At 39.4% G+C, this 16711-nt stretch overlaps 2 protein-coding genes across 2 annotated transcripts in view; one reads left to right on the forward strand and one right to left on the reverse strand.

Moving 5' to 3' along the window:
- Window positions 1-5536, reverse strand: part of LOC140230498 (uncharacterized) — a 21967-nt gene extending 16431 nt beyond the window's left edge. The window contains exons 1-4 of the mRNA XM_072310652.1: window positions 5514-5536; window positions 2254-2411; window positions 1323-1548; window positions 17-61 (exon numbers count right to left, since the gene is read on the reverse strand). Coding sequence (XP_072166753.1) covers window positions 17-61; window positions 1323-1548; window positions 2254-2273 — 291 coding nt within the window. The 5' untranslated portion in view covers window positions 2274-2411; window positions 5514-5536. The remainder of the gene's footprint in view (window positions 1-16; window positions 62-1322; window positions 1549-2253; window positions 2412-5513) is intronic.
- Window positions 5537-6769: 1233 nt separating this feature from the next.
- Window positions 6770-16415, forward strand: LOC140230499 (uncharacterized). Its single transcript, XM_072310653.1, has 7 exons — window positions 6770-6839; window positions 8785-8993; window positions 11022-11124; window positions 11490-11688; window positions 12927-12993; window positions 14357-14478; window positions 15381-16415. Exons 2-7 carry the CDS (start codon window positions 8846-8848, stop codon window positions 16344-16346), a joined length of 1605 nt encoding a protein of 534 aa, XP_072166754.1. The 5' UTR covers window positions 6770-6839; window positions 8785-8845; the 3' UTR covers window positions 16347-16415.
- The last annotated feature ends 296 nt before the right edge of the window (window positions 16416-16711 follow it).

A 16711-nucleotide genomic window follows, 5' to 3' on the forward strand; every position in this document is an offset into this window, starting at 1 on the left:
CCTCGTTGATCTCCACCTCTGCAACCAGCGGCTCAGATTTGGCTTTGTCATCCTTGGACAGCTGGTTGAATAGAAGAAACAGATATCGATATAATTATGTACCAATACTCACAGAGAAACATCTTCTTGGAAATGATTAGCCAACTTTTTTTTTCAGAATCTCAAATGACTGACATCTACCTCAGGTGGTCATGGTTTCAATACAAAATGAAAATCAACAGTTCCTTTCTTGCACACAAAAGACATGTGTTATACACAAACACACATACTGGTGCAAAGAAACACAAGAAATATACGTCACTCTCAGTTGATGAAAATAAGAAAATCAAATAAAATGGATATTCCAAGATACATATACCCTTTGTGAGAAACTGCCACTCAGTCTTAACGAAGGATTCATTGTCTAGTTGTCATTTTGTCATATCAACTGAGCGACAGGCAAAACAAAAATTGATTTTAGAATAATGGCAGTACATGCTGTACCTAATGAATATCTTAGAGTCTCCAGAATACTTTCATTCATTACAGTTTGCTGAAGTTTTATCAGCAATTTCTTGAAAAACTCTAACGGCAATCTAATATATGGATGTTACAAAGTAATGAGGTATAAAACACATATGAATTTGTCTTGCATATCATTGAATTCTGACCTTGAACATTTGGTTGTGAAGCGGATCACCCTAGTCAATCTTGAGTTTTTCATATTTTCTGAAGGGGCAATTCTTAAGTTATTCTAAAGTTTGGGATTATAAACTGAACAGGAAATTGCGCTTCTGGCAGTTTTTTTCTTTTTTATTACACTCTTTAGTAGAATAATGTGATTAGGTACGTCTTAAAGTCCCATTTTCATTTCTTTAAAAAAAAAAAAAAAGACTTTACACACTCTCCACATTCTACTCTAATGTTTGAAAGGATGATACTACTGCTTTAAAAGTTGGTTTCTGTCATGAATAGAATGTGTTAACAAAGCATGATCAACTTCAATCAGCTCAATCTGATAATCCCTTCACTGCCGTTGCTATGAAGTTTTACATCCTGTTTTTTGTCCCATTCATCGCACAGAGCATGGCTCAGTAAGATTGAGCACTTGAACAGACCCTACATTTCACAGCCTCTTTTCCCAGTATATACACTTTTCCAGAGTGTGTGCTTTCTTTCCAATATCTACATACAGACTTCAGGTCAGGAAAGGCCATTTGAATTGAAGTATACATCATTTTATAGCTTAAAGTCTGCTCTTACAGAATCTGCTCATAACTAAAAATCCATGTCAGGCAACCATTTGCTGGTTTTGTGATGCATGATCACATGATCATACTTACTGGCTGTCCCTGTTTCTGCTTGTTTTGATCAGTGCTGGTGGAAGGCGTGGGCGGCAGCTTGAGTTTGCCCTTGGAGATCAGCATGGCGTTGATCCTGGCTGCCGCGGCAGACGCTGCCTCCAGGCTGCTCACCTGGCCGTCAGCTTGGGCGACTGTGTATGGGGTGGAGGACGGCATGGCAAGTGCGGGGGTGTCCCACTTTGACTTGCGCTGCCTGGGTATTTGACTGCCGTCCATACAAGTGTCATGATGGGGTAAACCACAAAGAGAATCGATTAACATCAACATGACTGGCTAAAACATTCCCTGAAAAACTCACATGTTAATTTGGGTATAATTTTCGCTTGATTAACAAATGTGTATCAAACTGCTTCTTGGTTACATTGAAGAGGTGACACAAGCTACGCAGCAATGGATGTATGGGGTGGGGACATTGTCATCTCTGTGAGTTCAGGAGCGTGGTGTACCTCTATGTGTGAGCAGTGTGTGGTTAATCAGAAAAGGTAGCACATTAGCACATTTGTGGCACCTGCGTGATGTCAATGACAAAGAGCCATCAATTGAGAGCTATCAATGGGTCAAATGCTTCTTCAAAGAAAAACTTAAACCTTTACCCTGATAATGACTACTATGGTAATTAAGATGATGTAAAAGGCGATGGTTTAAAACTGACCATATTTATTACAACTCACTTAAATCCTAATAACTAGTATTCATTGGGCATGGTCCATACATTGAAAACATAAACTTGCCCTAACCTTTAACATGAAATGTAGAGGATGGCCAATTTCATAACGTCTTAGAGAAAGAATTTTATGACTACTTAATTTGTAAAATCATCAAATTGGTATGAAAGGCTATAATGGCTTGTAATGGGCATCGTTCTCAGCAAAACACGGATAACAATTCATCAAGACAGTGGACTTCTTACTCGTAATGCATATTGGACATGTTTGATGACAGCTGCTCGGATGAGTACAGCACTGATAAACAGGCGTCTTCTTGTCTGCTACTTGTGAACCTGCCGATGTGCGAAACAATTGTCGTCACCTCCACGAATGAAGACTCGGCAACCCCATTCTGTCAAATCTGTCATTCATGAAGAGAGAGGCAGCAGTGTTGAAAAAGTGAGCCCTCTGAGCTGTGTTACACATCACACGGGAGAAAATTTAGTGTCTACTACTTGCATCAGATTATGGTTCTCCATCACATGATTAGATCTACTATGACTTTAAACAGAAACATATTTATGATACCACAGGATACTAGAATATATATGAAGGGGTCGGTGCAATATAGTGCTAACCCACACAATAGTCATTTTGAGATAATCGCTGTTGAATCTTTGGAAAGTGCATACATTGTACATTAATAAAACATGAATGCATTCATTTTTTACCATCTTATTGGTTGAATTCAAATGTGATATTTTCATGGAGGTAAGAGTGAAGGATGAGGATTATGAGAATGCATGTAACTTAATTTTGACAATAGTGTGGGTTAGCACTATATTGCACCGACCCCTTCATATATATACAAGCACATATATGTTCTATTTTGTACCCTGATTGTACTACCAGCACTAGTCTACACTAACCAACATCCTCACTTTCTTGAGTTTTCATCACCTGAACAGCTGCACAGAACACTACATGTATAAGCCTAGAGATGGATTATGACATGTCTTAGGTTTGGTAGATTCTAAATTTTCCATGACCCATAAAACACCTAAACCTACATTGTACTGACATGGTGTACTCCAGTCCTACCAACTCATCACAGTACCAAGGAGGAGTCAATTAGACAATTGCGTAATGGTGGCAGATGGCTTTGTAGATTGATCAGACAGAACACACATACAACGCTGCACACTGGCACTGGTCCGATGATCCCTGACCAGTAAAAATCACTGTCGGACCAGTAACTTTGTCAGGAATGGACCATAAAAAAAAGCACAAACTGGGTACCTACTGGTCCGACAGACAGGTCGGGCCAGTAGAAAAAAAAAAGAGTTAGTGTGCAGCCCTAACACATAACACATATTTACACAGTGTGTTAAATATGTAGAGAGGGGTTCTACCTAGAACTAGTCGTACATTCATTAATGATTTGGCAAGTAGTTCTTATAAACAGTGCATTGAATTTGACATGGTTAGTATTCAAATTCCATTACGAGACATTATTTGGCAATCCAGGGGTATAGGGGCAACGCACTGTGAGTGTTATGGCCTTTTATTTGTGACGCTTATTAAAATTTCAGGTGTCAAACATTATTGTATTTTGGCATGTTTCAGCTTTTCAATGATGCTATTCAAATTGTGAACCAAATTCATCCATACAATAGGAAATTATTGCCATAAAAATTGCCAGATCCCTACCGAAAGTTGCTCATTCGCTGCCTCGCTTGAAACTCCTGAATACGATTCCAAACGCGCATGAAAACATCTAGCATTCACACATCATATGCTGAAATTAGCTAGCCATTCTAATGGACAGCTGACCACTACTGGCATATCATGCATCTATCACACCGGGGCCCAGTTGTGAGAAATTGTAATCTCCAAAAATCACACGCACGTCTGCCAAATTGTACACGATAGAATACCTACTTCACATTTAAATGCAAGTCCATTGCTAGAAGGGCATTTGATTTTGAAACACAAATGTCATTGTCAAACACAATTTTGTATTCAAATGATTCTAATCAAACAGTTTCAGGGTAGACCTAGCTACTTGAATCTGATGTGAAGTTGTGTCGCGTTTCTAGCAATGGGTAGGCTCCTTTATAGAGCTAACTTAAAGCAAGCTGCCCCCAAACCAGGAACCCCTAGAATACGGCTGGATTACCCAGTAGGCCTATTTTCGCTTGAGTGCAGCTGGCAACATCTATCGCTGTGAATTCATTTTTGCATGCTGAATTTGAACTGTACGGTAGTGTAATGATGTCATTGAGAAGCTGAAATGGATATCCTGGATTTAAGGGGGCTAAGAGACTTCAAACTTCAGCACAGCCCCTTAACTCTGTTAAACCCTAAAAGCCACCTTACGGTAATTCAATCATATTAATTTACTTTGATACATATCACTTTTTTTTTCTAATTTTAGTGGGGGTAAATTATGTAGAATCTATAGACAGTTGCCTATGGCTGTGCTGAAGTAATAATCTAGTCCCCTAAAACCCAGGATTGCTGCTGAAACATGTAAACTAAGTACAATGAGTGGTAAACTTCTGTGCTTCAATCATAATTTTGAATGAATGAATTCTGCGTTATACCCTAATCGAGCAGTGCGTGCGAATTTGAGTACCTATCATGCACCGCGGGTCGACAGCGTGTCTTCCGGCACTGTACTGTTTTGATGTGTGTGAGATTTTGCATTGGGATGCAGTGTGTGTGAATGTGTACAGTGTCAACGTGCATTGGCGTAACGAAAGCTCGTACGGTACGCGGTGCGGCGCGGTGTGATCGAGCGCCAGCAGACAGGGACAACGGAACGGAACGAGTGGTAAACTTCCTAGCTTCAATCATGATTTTAATGAATGAATTTTGCGTTGTATCTTGGGTAAGGAATCACTAATTAACCTATTGGAGAATAGTATTGCAGAGGACATATTTCCACTCGCTGCCTTGGCGAAATTATTTTGTGAAACAGTGATGATTAAAAAAACCTAAAAAACTAAATCTTATCCCGATTTGTCAGTCTGTTAGTATTCATTTCGTCTCTACACAGTTAACGTTTAACGAGCCCGACCAGACGACGTGCGAAGTGTAGGTTCTAGAGACTCGTACTACGGTAACATCCCCAGTATTCGGTCACTTAAGCTTTTTTGCAAAATTTTTCAAACTAAAATAATACATACATACATCATATCTACAGCAATGTATGTGAAATATATCAAATTTCTTTAATCTCAACTTTCGTTTTGTTAAATATCTCACAAAGGCATGATGACAATGACTATTAATTGACAATGTCAATGAGTGATCTAGAAATCTAAATTCTAATCCTACGCTTGAATCACGAAACTTCTATAATTATAAACTTATAAATTACGCATTATAACCATGACATTGACAACATGAGCATTTTCATTTCATTTTCACAACGTTGTTTTGTTGTGATGTGATGAGATATCAAGGAAAACGTTGCATGTTGTTGTAATGTTGATGTTGTTGTTTCCTACCTGAGTACCTGGTTTCTGTCCTGTCCGACTCTGCTCTGCGCTGCGTAAACTGCCCTCGTGTGGTCAGTATACTCGATTACTGTAGGTCCCGTCTATTCCTGAGTATAAACGAAGTGTTTTACAGTATTTGTAGGTCAAAAGCAGGCCAAAAATAGAAATCTTATCTGCTGAATCGATGTCATGTCACGCAGCGTAGATCTATATACCCTCGCGTATCATCACGGCATCATGCACTGTGTATGTGCGGTCTAGTAAGCGGTACCCGGGTTTACGTGTATTTTACACGTAATGTACACTGTGGTATGTAAGTGGCCATTCATCATGGCACATGCATGCGTGCAGTTTGTTGTAGTGGATTTAAATTGCGCCCTCTTGTGTACATGGTTGGCGCGCGCAAATTCGAGATCGCGGGAAGCAAAGAGCTATTATTTAACTGCAGGTAGGCCTATGATAATAGTTTACCTATATTTAATATTAACCTAGTTATTGTTGCATAGTGCTTTCGTGTTCATATAAATCCACTTTATCCATGTGTTTGTGTTAAGTTGAAAGTTGACTAATTCTGTTTTGGAAATGAAAGCAAAAGACGAAAGATTCTGGCTCAAGTGAATGGGCTACGGGATAATTTGTGTAGTCCCACCTCATTATATTTTTGTTATGTTTTACTTTTACTACGTCTCTCCGGACTGGGATTAACGTTGTTAGATCTTAAAAAAAGTCCTGATTCCTGTTGAAATTATTTGACCATTTACAATTCTGTATAGATTTGCATTATCCTAAAATTCACAGAAATGTGGCAGGATTTCTTGAAGACGTATTTTTGATTTTTGGTGAAGTTTTGATGTGGGCTAGCTACAGCTGTAACGTTACAGGCTAGCTCTCACTTTTTGAGTCTCAGTGTAAATTAGATTTAAATTAAGTTTAAATTTAGCTGGTTAAGCTGTAGCTCCAGCTCCAGCATGGCATGTATAGATGTCACTCCTGTCAAGCCCACTTCCCTGGCCCTCTTGCCCGACTATGCAACAGATTGTAAAACTAAAATTTAGGGCCTCATACCGTCATACGGGGTTATCATGGTTTAATATTATCACCCCCGAATTCCAGTTCAAGATCAAGTACTAAAAATTGCTTCACTTTGAATAGGGATAGGGCCTACATACTGTATGCTGTAGGCCTTAGTCCAATTGTTGACAACACGCATAGAGTAAAACCCCCAGTTTTCGGACAGCCTCCAGAATCCGGACAACAAGCACTTATCACGACAAGCCAGCAAATTCTTCTGTCACAACACACAACTGCACGCGCATATCACATCGTTTCACATTCACATACTGGTAAGTCTGTTTACAACAGGAAAGTGCCTTAGTCACATCCAAAAACAGTATGCAACACCATCATGCAGTTCGTGCATCACATTCACACACCTAGATGAAATCTACCACACAAGTTAATAAAAGAAAATAATATAGACTCTAGTCTCTAGTTTTCTTACATTTTGTGGAAAACTTCATTTTCTTCAAGTGATTTCATACTCATTGTTCTTTCTCCTCACTTTTCTGGTTTTGTCACATTCCCTTTTTTTTTTTTTTTTCGCTGCATGTTTTCCCAAGTTTTCATAAACATGATAAAGTAAGGCCCTTTTTGTTTAATTCCAATTTCACAATCGACGGGTACCGGTATAGTGCTGCAATGCGTATGCCAGTAGGCTGTTCTTCCATATAGATACGGTACAAGAGAGCACCAATGAATGTACAGAAAATATGCAATGCATGTCATATGCACTACCAATAGCTATCTGCGTGTTACAGTCCGATTAATTGTTATAATCATATGTCTCCAATATTACTGACTCTGTCTTTAGCTTAGTGTTTTCAACTAATTTGAGTCAGTCGCAAGTCCCATAATCAATCATAACGCTGCTATTGATTTCAAATCTGGTTTGTAAAAAAAGACTGAGAATGGAGTAAAAACCATTGTAAGAAAAAACAGTTGTCAAGAAGGTATGATAAATGAGGTTATTTTCTTTGCTTTGAGAGGTAGTGCGATGTATATTAGTTTTATATGCTGATGTGGCTGTATCCAGCCTCTCCAGTGATGAATCAGAATAGTCTAGTCACATGTGTGGCCGTATCTAGCTACATGCAGCTGGACTATGGATACAACCACACGTTTAGCTGGATGGTAAAGGCACATGCATGTGGCTGTAAACAAAAATACTGTTTTAAAAACTAGAGATATTTGCAGCATGACATTTTTCTGTGAATTGCCACTGGCATTCAATTCGTAACGTGTGGTCAAAAACTTTTGTGTGTATTTTAATTTTGTGAATCTTGACTCTTGCAAATTTTGCAAAATTAATATGCATCTGAAAATTTCTGGTGTTACAGTACATTTGCCTACTTTTTAATTGATGTGAGTGGGGAAAACCTAGCTAGTGTCTTCCTCTCACTCTCACTAAGGGGGTGTTGCAAGAAAGTTGAGCTGCAATTAAAGCCAAAACATAGTTCTGGTAAGCCTGCAAAATTGTCAAATTTCACCACAAATTGTACATGTATGTATGCCTAAAAAATGTGTGGAATAATGCTGTAATGGCAAGATATTCATTGGGTAACGACGAAAATGCGAAATATTAACTAAAAATGTTCGCATCCCAGAACTTCCCCGATCGGGGTCAGGCTAACTCGGACTCGGGGACAACTCGGCCTCGTTTTGACGGCGGGGCCGAGTTCGCCCTCTGGATTATTCAGTGTTGTACTATGGGAGCGCTTCTCGTTCTGGCTGGTCGCAGTTATTTGCTGAGTTCAAACAACGCGCGCATCATAGAACCTCTTTGGCGCGCATGCAAGATTAATGTGCGCCTATCAAGCACAGATGTATAGGATATGGCGATCACGAACTGCGTATATATTGTCAGAAATAGGGCCGAGTTGTCCCTGAGACCGAGTTAACCTGGATCCTTCCGGAATAAAAGTCGGTATACCGGTACCAACTTTTACTTTTGATCTGAAAATACTCTGAAACAACTCATCATCCCGCCAAATCGCGTCAGCCAGGTAAGTTTCTTGGTAGACTCTTTCGATATATTACAAGCAAATATGAAATGGTGCCAGACGGGTTCTCAACTCTTACCAAAACTACGTTTTCACTTTAATTACAACTTTCTTGCAACACCCTTAAGTCCGATTCATTTTCCTTGGACTATCAAGGTCTTCTGGAATTAGTTTGCCATAAACAAAATGACAACAATAGTTTGACCATGTCATCTTTCTTTACACACAGCGGAACGGAACAAAGAGCAAATTCAAGTAAAATACACTGCCTTGTGTATTCTCGTGACATCATGGAGACATCCATTGACCTTGACCTTGATGACCTAATGGAGCCACTAGATGACCTTGAGGAGGATCTACCAACAATCACAGCCTTGCCTTCACTTGACGATAATGATGAGAATGATCCCTTGAATACCAGTGCGCAACAGAACAATGGTTGGTAAAGTAGCCCTACAGTGATCTAATCTAATACACTTTTGCTCCAAACCAGGAGATTCATTCTTGTATAAGACTTAGGCTGTGTTTATCTAACTTGAGAGAGAGAATCACATTTCAAAATGCGTTTGGAATGGTGTTTGCAAACGTGGTTTGAAATGCCATTCTGGGGGTGCCACGTTTTTTATCTAACCATCATAGTTCATACAATCACAATTCGAGTGTTGTCACTGCACAGCTACTTTGAGCCGTCGACCCGGGAAGTAAAGGTCAACTGCATACCAGCAAACATGCCTCATCAGTCGCACACAAATTATAGGTAGAGAGCACAACTGGAAACAGCTGGGATTTGACCTTGAGATATTAACGTGTTTCAAAACAGCATTGCGTTTATCTACTCACAGAACGGCAATCGTGGTCTCAAACGCATTTCAAAGGGCCGTTTCTAAATGCGTTTGAAAACATGGTTGTGTTTATCTAACCCCTGAAAATGCCTCAAACGCGTTTAGGATCGTAGTTTTGCTTCAGAAAATTTTTAGATAAAAGCAGCCTTAGATCTCATGGAATTTGAATTAGGGAACTGAGTGGGTCAGAACAAATCTAAGCTGTGGTTTGGCATATTTGGTACTGGTGCTATGCTAATGGTTTATTGCTCTGATGCAGTATGGTGTTTGTTTACACTCAGTTAACTTTTTGTAAAAGGGGAACTTACATATTAATCAGATGTGGAGAATTAAGGAAGGAATTTATCATAGCCATTTCTTCCTTCAGACAAAAAAGCTTGGTCAATGATACAATTTGTCTTTGTCAAGGCTCTCTTGCTGTAGTAATTGCAAGAGAAGTGGTGAGTAGAAGGTTGTTTTGTGAGACCATAATCAAACCACCATCAAGAGGCAAGCCTGAGGGACAAGGCCTTTAGAGACCTGCCTGAATTACTTTTCCTATACACAGATACATTTGAACTAGTGTATGTTGCTCCTGAGATGTATATGAATCTACAGAGCTCTGTTCAAAGGAGCTCATGCATACAGTGTGTTGAATACATTTCACCCCGATGGGTCATGAGTGTGAATCTAGTGATTTCACTGGTCAAAGTGACTTAAAAGACTTAATTATTCTATAAGAATGGTGTATGGGTTAGGCTTCTCCCAGATCATGAATAATAAGCACAGGACTAAACATATCTCAAAAGGTACTTGTCCCAACAGCAGACACACTCTGATTTGGCTGTCTTTGCTCACAAATGTTTGGTGCAAACAGCAGTGTCAGGGCTTCTGAAAGAGGCAAGGATACAGATGTTTTAACCTCTGATAAAGATTTTGCTAGGATTGAAAGCTCAGAACCCTTTTGACTCTGTAACTCTTTATGTGCCACGTTCGCACACCCGCCTCAGTCGACAGCACGCCAAATTCCCATGTTTTGCTGAAACAAATAATCCCACCCATACTGATCGATTAATCGCCAAATGCCACATTGCAATAAAAGCCTTACTCACGATTCTGTTCCTCTAGCATGCAGCTTGCCTTGTGTGGTGACTGAATATCAAGCGGTACCAGTTCCTTGTAGGATTTTTGTGTAAATTGTAAACTTCTGTCAATGTTTTGTGTGCAAAAAGTCATGCCTGTCCAATAATTTAGCTGCTGATCATCTGAAAAGAAAATAATCATACCGTTGTAACATTTACATCACAGCAGAGTGTAGGAATTTCTCTGCAACCTTGCTCATTGCATGTCTGGCATACGAAAAATTTATGAAAAGTTACATTGATTTGAAAAACAGAATATTTTCCAAAAGCATGCCTGCGTTGGGGTCACAGAATAATGTGGCACACAGGTGGTTTACAGTGTGGTTTTTAAAGAGTTAATTAGTGTAATGATATTTAGTCACAGAGGAGAGCGATAGCCAGTTTTGCACACTTCTTATCCCCTTTGTCTCATTTCTGTAGGAATCGGAATATGCTATTTCCTTCGGTTAATTCAGGTATTTGACATTGAATAATTTTGCATTATGCATATGGCATACTTACAGGTCTTTTGGACACCCTGCTGGACCCTGGTGGACAAGCTGACGGGGAGGCTCCGGCCAAGAAGACTGTGAATCGGAAACCAATCCCCAAGCTCGATGCAGCTAGGTAAAGTCACATCTAGACCTGAAGGTCTTTGTAATTTTGTTTGTTCGATTGATGAATAGATCAATTTTCTTATTTTCAGTAGTTTTTATCTTTAATTTATACATACATGTATCTAATATTATGTCGCTTGAAACACACAGACTGGACTGGACTGTCCTGTGCAACACTGAAAAATGAATTAATCATGTACCTATTATAGTTGTACTTTGGGTGTGACTTTCTCTGATTTTGATGAATTAAAGGAAAAGGAGCATAGATTCAGATATGAAAATTCTATGCAGTATTGAATGCTGCAAACTTGGTACAAGTGTATCACAGCACCTTTAATTTTTTTTTGTTTTGTTTAATGTCATGTACAATTGTAGATTAACATCAGACAGGGGGCTACCTGTCCTGCTGAAGCACTTTGAGAAGGTCAAATTCAAGGGCAAAGGTCATGAGGTCGAGGACCTGGACAAGCTGATGCGTGTCATGGAGCACTGGGCACATCGCCTCTTTCCTAAGATGCCGTTTGATGATGTCATTGAACGTGTGGAGAAACTTGGCAGTAAGAAGCCTGTTCAGGTGTGTTCATTTACGTATACATTGTATATGTATTTCTTATAAATTATCCATTTAGTGGAAAAATGAGCAAAGAATCTGTTACATACTCAAAAAGCTGCATCACTTCAATGGTCCCTCGCATTTATCCCCATCCTTCGGGGCTTCCTATAGCTCAGTCGGTAGAGCACCGGGCTAGCAATCCAGAGGTCTTGGGTTCGAATCCCGATGGAATCCCATTTTCTTTGCTCATTTTTTCACAAATAAGTTATATCCATTTCTGGTTAGTTTTCTTCTGTTTGCAGTGTTAAATTATCTATATATGTATTTCTTAAAGATGCCATACTTCTGACTACTGGTTAGGACTGTTCTTCATACAAAGTAAAATACTTCCTCATTCTTGAATTTTATAAACACCCTTGATATACTATGTCATTCCTGCCTTTATCAAAAATCAAAATTTGACACTTTAGATTTCCTTCCATTTAATAACATGTGACAACAGTGAAACACAGTTTTGATAAGGAAACATCAAGATGGGCCAATACTTTTCAATCCGTAAGTCAAGTTTGTAGCCTTCAAAAGAATTCTTTTTTTTTTTTTTTTTCACAAAATTCCTGCAAAAGTCATTAATTGGTATTTCTCTCTCATTCATTGGAGTAAAAATTGGCATGAAATTACTGATATGCACTGTGTATGAATGAAATATTGCACTGCATTATTTAGGCATACACTTGCTATTGGAAAATGACATGTGAAGGATGTCTACGTCACTTTACTGCTTGTACATTATTCAGCTAAATAGCTGCTTCAGTGTTGCCTTGTGTTCCCAATTTTGTGGGAGATTCCCTGAAAAAATAACGTATCATTCTGTTTTTACAAGATAGTATAAAATCTGCCTTGATTTTGGAATTAATTTTACCTATGGGGGGTGCATGTAACATGCATGTGCTTCCCTCGGGAACCTCCCTAACTTTGAAGTGTGAATGTCGGCATCCCTGCCCTACTTCCATGGCCAAGGTTTTCAAGGGATAGGAAAAACTGTGCACTCCAGTTATAACGAACGCGGTTATACCGAAATTCTCGTTAAATGAAATCAAAATTTAGGTCCAAAGTTATCATCTTTATGCCTTTATACACTGTTCCGTTCACTTATAAAGGAATTTTGTTATAATGAAAGAAAACTGCCGGTCCCAAAGACTCGTGATAATGGGAGTCCACTGTAATACTGTATTGAAAAGTATACATCTTTTCACCCCCAGACATGCCTGAAGAAGATTCGACTGGACATGCCACTAATGGATGAAGATTTCATCACAAGAGGAGACGGTAAGGGTTGTCTGCTTCTATCCAGTGCGCGTACTTGCCATGTTTAATGGTTGTGCTCTATTCTTGGTCATGCTTTACTTGCATTCTTGCACTCACGATGCTGCCAACTAGTGAATTTTTTTTTTTTTTCAGTAAAATAATATACTTTTGAAGTAAAAAAAAAAAAAAAATCTGTTTTCTTCAATATAATTCAGCATGATCAATATGAGCAATTTGCCAATTTTTTGCACAAAATACATTTGTCTTCAAATTTAATTTTATTTATTTATTTTTGTTCTGTGCTTCAGTCTGTCCTTGATCTGTGGAGGTTTGGCAGGCAGTCTTGAATATTTGGTCTGAGCCTGTGCTAGCCTTGCATTAAAAATTACTAATTAAAAACAATATTAATGGAAAGAAAACGCAGTGCAAAGTATTAATGGAAAGAAAAAGCAGTGCAATGAATACCATGTCTTTTATCTTTGTAAGATATTCAAAACTGTATCTTGTACATGAGAGACTTCTGTTCTTTTTGTTGTTACATACAGGCAAAAATACTTTGCTCAGCAAAATTTTTTGGGAGAAATATTGCACTGAAATTGTTTCCTCACCATTGAATGACCATATCATGCACTTGTTAGTTAAAAAAAGCCAAACAAACCAACAAAAAACAAATAACATGTATTCAGTCTGTCTTTCATACATGCACAAGATGTACTGTAAAAGTGGAAATTTTCGCGGTGTTGAAATTTTCACGCATTTCGCGCAACCAGAAACTAGCGCGAAAATAAAAACACGCGAATGTTTTTGCTTGCCATACGTTCCTGTGCGTGATGTCTTGATTCCGCGGAATTAAAAACACGCGAAACTCTTCTGACCCGGCCTAGCGCGAAAAATTAGTTGCGCGAAAATATCCACTTTTACAGTAATTGTATATGCAACGCTGCACACTGGCACTGGTCCGCTGGTCCCTGACCAGTAAAAATCACTGTTGGACCAGTAACTTTTTCAGAAATGGACCAGTAAAAAAATGGAAAAACTGGGTACCTACTGGTCCAACAGACAGGTTGGACCAGTGGAAAGAATTGGGTTAGTGTGCAGCCCTGGTATATGCATTGAAGTCTAAAGGTCATGGGGATGTTATTGTTAACTGCATCAACAGACTGTCTAACTTATTTTTTACTTCTTCTTTTTTTCAGCTAAGTGTGACATCTCTCAGACTCCGATACGAGTGAGCATTAAAAAAAAAAGAAGAAATTCTCTGTAGTTTCTGTGGTTCTCCTTTTATCGTCTCTATATCACATCAAGATCCACACAACAGTCCTTTGTAAGAGAACACTCTTTCTGACCAGTAACTGTGATGTATGTCTCTTGTTTGATGTTAAAGAGGCAAATGACGGCACTGAGGGTGGACGAGAAGACATGGCAGCAGATGAAGCTGATGACATCTTCCCCGCCTCAAATTTGGGTGCCGCCCAACAACCTCCAGATGATGTCAGTATTCCGAGAGTAAGTCTAGACTTGTAATCTTCTACAGTGCACTCCCGTTATAACAAACACAGTTATAATGAAATTCCAGTTACGATGAAGTAAAAATTTAGGCCACAACATCATCCACTTCATGTTTGGTTATTGTTTATTTGTTAGGTTATAACAAAATTTTGATACAATGAAAGAAAAAACTGCTGGTCTTGAGGACTTCATTATAACAGCTTCCCCATTCTGCCCCCCGGGTAAACTTTTCACATTGACCCTTGTTCCCAAAACCTTCAGATTCTGCCCTAGTTGAATTAATGACTTGCTGCAACAATTCATCCTTGGATTGAGTCTATGGAAATGAATAATTTCTTATTGGACCCTTCAACCGAATTGCAAGAAATGTTACAGCAAAGTGACTTGGGCTGTCTGTTTTCGAAAGGGCTGACACAATTCCTCTGAGAGGATGAGTCAATCTTGTTTCTGCCGAAAATCTATTACACAGTGCACTCCCATTATAACAAACACTGTTATAACAAAATTCCGGTTACAACAAAATGAAAATTCAGGCTCCAACATTATCAACTCTATATTTTTCATCGTTTATTTGTTTGGTTATAATGAAATTTCAATATAATGAAAGAAAACTGCCAGTCGCAATTACTTTCTTTTGAGGGGAGCTGACAATAGCTTTTTATCAGCATATCATTTCCCCAAAAGCTTTGGTCAACTTTTATATAAGACTTTGGGTTACATCTGACCTCATGATAAGACACTCTTGTAAAAAGATACCAGGCAAGCCTCATAGATGCTCAGAAATAGGGACTTATATTGGCATAGCCTCTTGAGAATGATATGAGAATTTTTAGCATTACTTGATAATGATGAGTAGAAACTTGAAGATCAATTTTTCTGCTTGAAACCAACTCCTGTAGGTTGACTTGACTGAAGACCAGAAGGAACGCATCAAGCGGAACAAACAGCTGGCCCAAGAGCGCCGGCTGGCCAAGCAGCAGGGAGATGCACCCAGCAGTCAGGACAGGTCCTCAAAAAGCAAAGGGGTGAGCAGTACAGAGCTTGAAGATGTCATCGCTATGGAGATAGGAGGATCAAAGAAAGCCTCTTGGGAGGAGGATGACATAGACCCCGACGAGGCCGAGATGGAGGCCGAAATCTGGACCCAGATGATGTCAGAGACCCAGGCAACTGGCTCCAACGATTTGCAGAAGGGCAAGAGTACCGGTACATCACAGACGAGTCAGAGGCCGACAGTAATTCATGACGTGGAACCGGACTCGGATGATGCGGAGATGGAGAACGAGATCTGGAGTCAGATGGGCACGACGGGTCAGAGTGCTGGACCAGAGAAATTGGACAAGGGGGTAAATGATACTTTGTCGTCGTCACAAGCGGAGAAAAAACAGGAGGAGATCATCAACCTTGATCCTGATGTTGATGATGAGGTGAGTCAGGAGGGTAAAGGTGCCAAAGCAAGAGATAAACTATGTGAGGGAAAACACGATGCTCATGTTGTGAGCGATGATGATGATGATGATGATGTCGACGCAGACATCATTGATGCCGAGACAGAACCGTGGGACAAAATGATAGAGCCGGTGGATGAACAGCCATTGACAGACTCACAAGGTCATGGATCTCACACGACGGGCCAAGCTACAAAGAAAAAGAGACGAGGTGTCATCGAGGATGATGATGAGGAGGAGGAGGCGGACACTGAAGTAGATGATGCCCAGATTGGAACCGAGATCTGGAATCAGATGACAGAACCAGTTCCCTCTCAATCGATGCCCGTCTCCCAGCATGAGGAATCACCAATCAAGGTGTCTTCCGTAGGAAAGAGGAGCAAGAAAATCCTTGACGATGAGGATGAGGATGATTGAAATAGGGAAACAAAAGATCCTCTCTTTTTTTTTTTTTTTTTTGGCCAGACATGTGGACTGCATACTGTATAGTGGAACTTATTGTAAAGAGAATGTAAATGTTTTGCCCACCTTACACACTACAATGTTTTGTCTTAACTTTGATATTAACTATAGTGAAGAATCAGTGTTGAAGGATGCTGTAATGTGCAGCGTTCATTTTACTGATAAACCACAAAAATTACAGTGAGGTAGGATAAGTATATTCTGTAATACCTCAGCAAAGGTACACCTCATTGGAAATTTGTAGGTTTTCATTTGGATTGATCCATTGCACATTGTTGCCTGTTGTCTTTAGTCTGTTCATGGTAATATAGCAGACTCTT

The sequence above is a fragment of the Diadema setosum genome, chromosome 7 (assembly GCF_964275005.1).
Source record: "Diadema setosum chromosome 7, eeDiaSeto1, whole genome shotgun sequence".
NCBI lineage: Eukaryota > Metazoa > Echinodermata > Echinoidea > Diadematoida > Diadematidae > Diadema > Diadema setosum.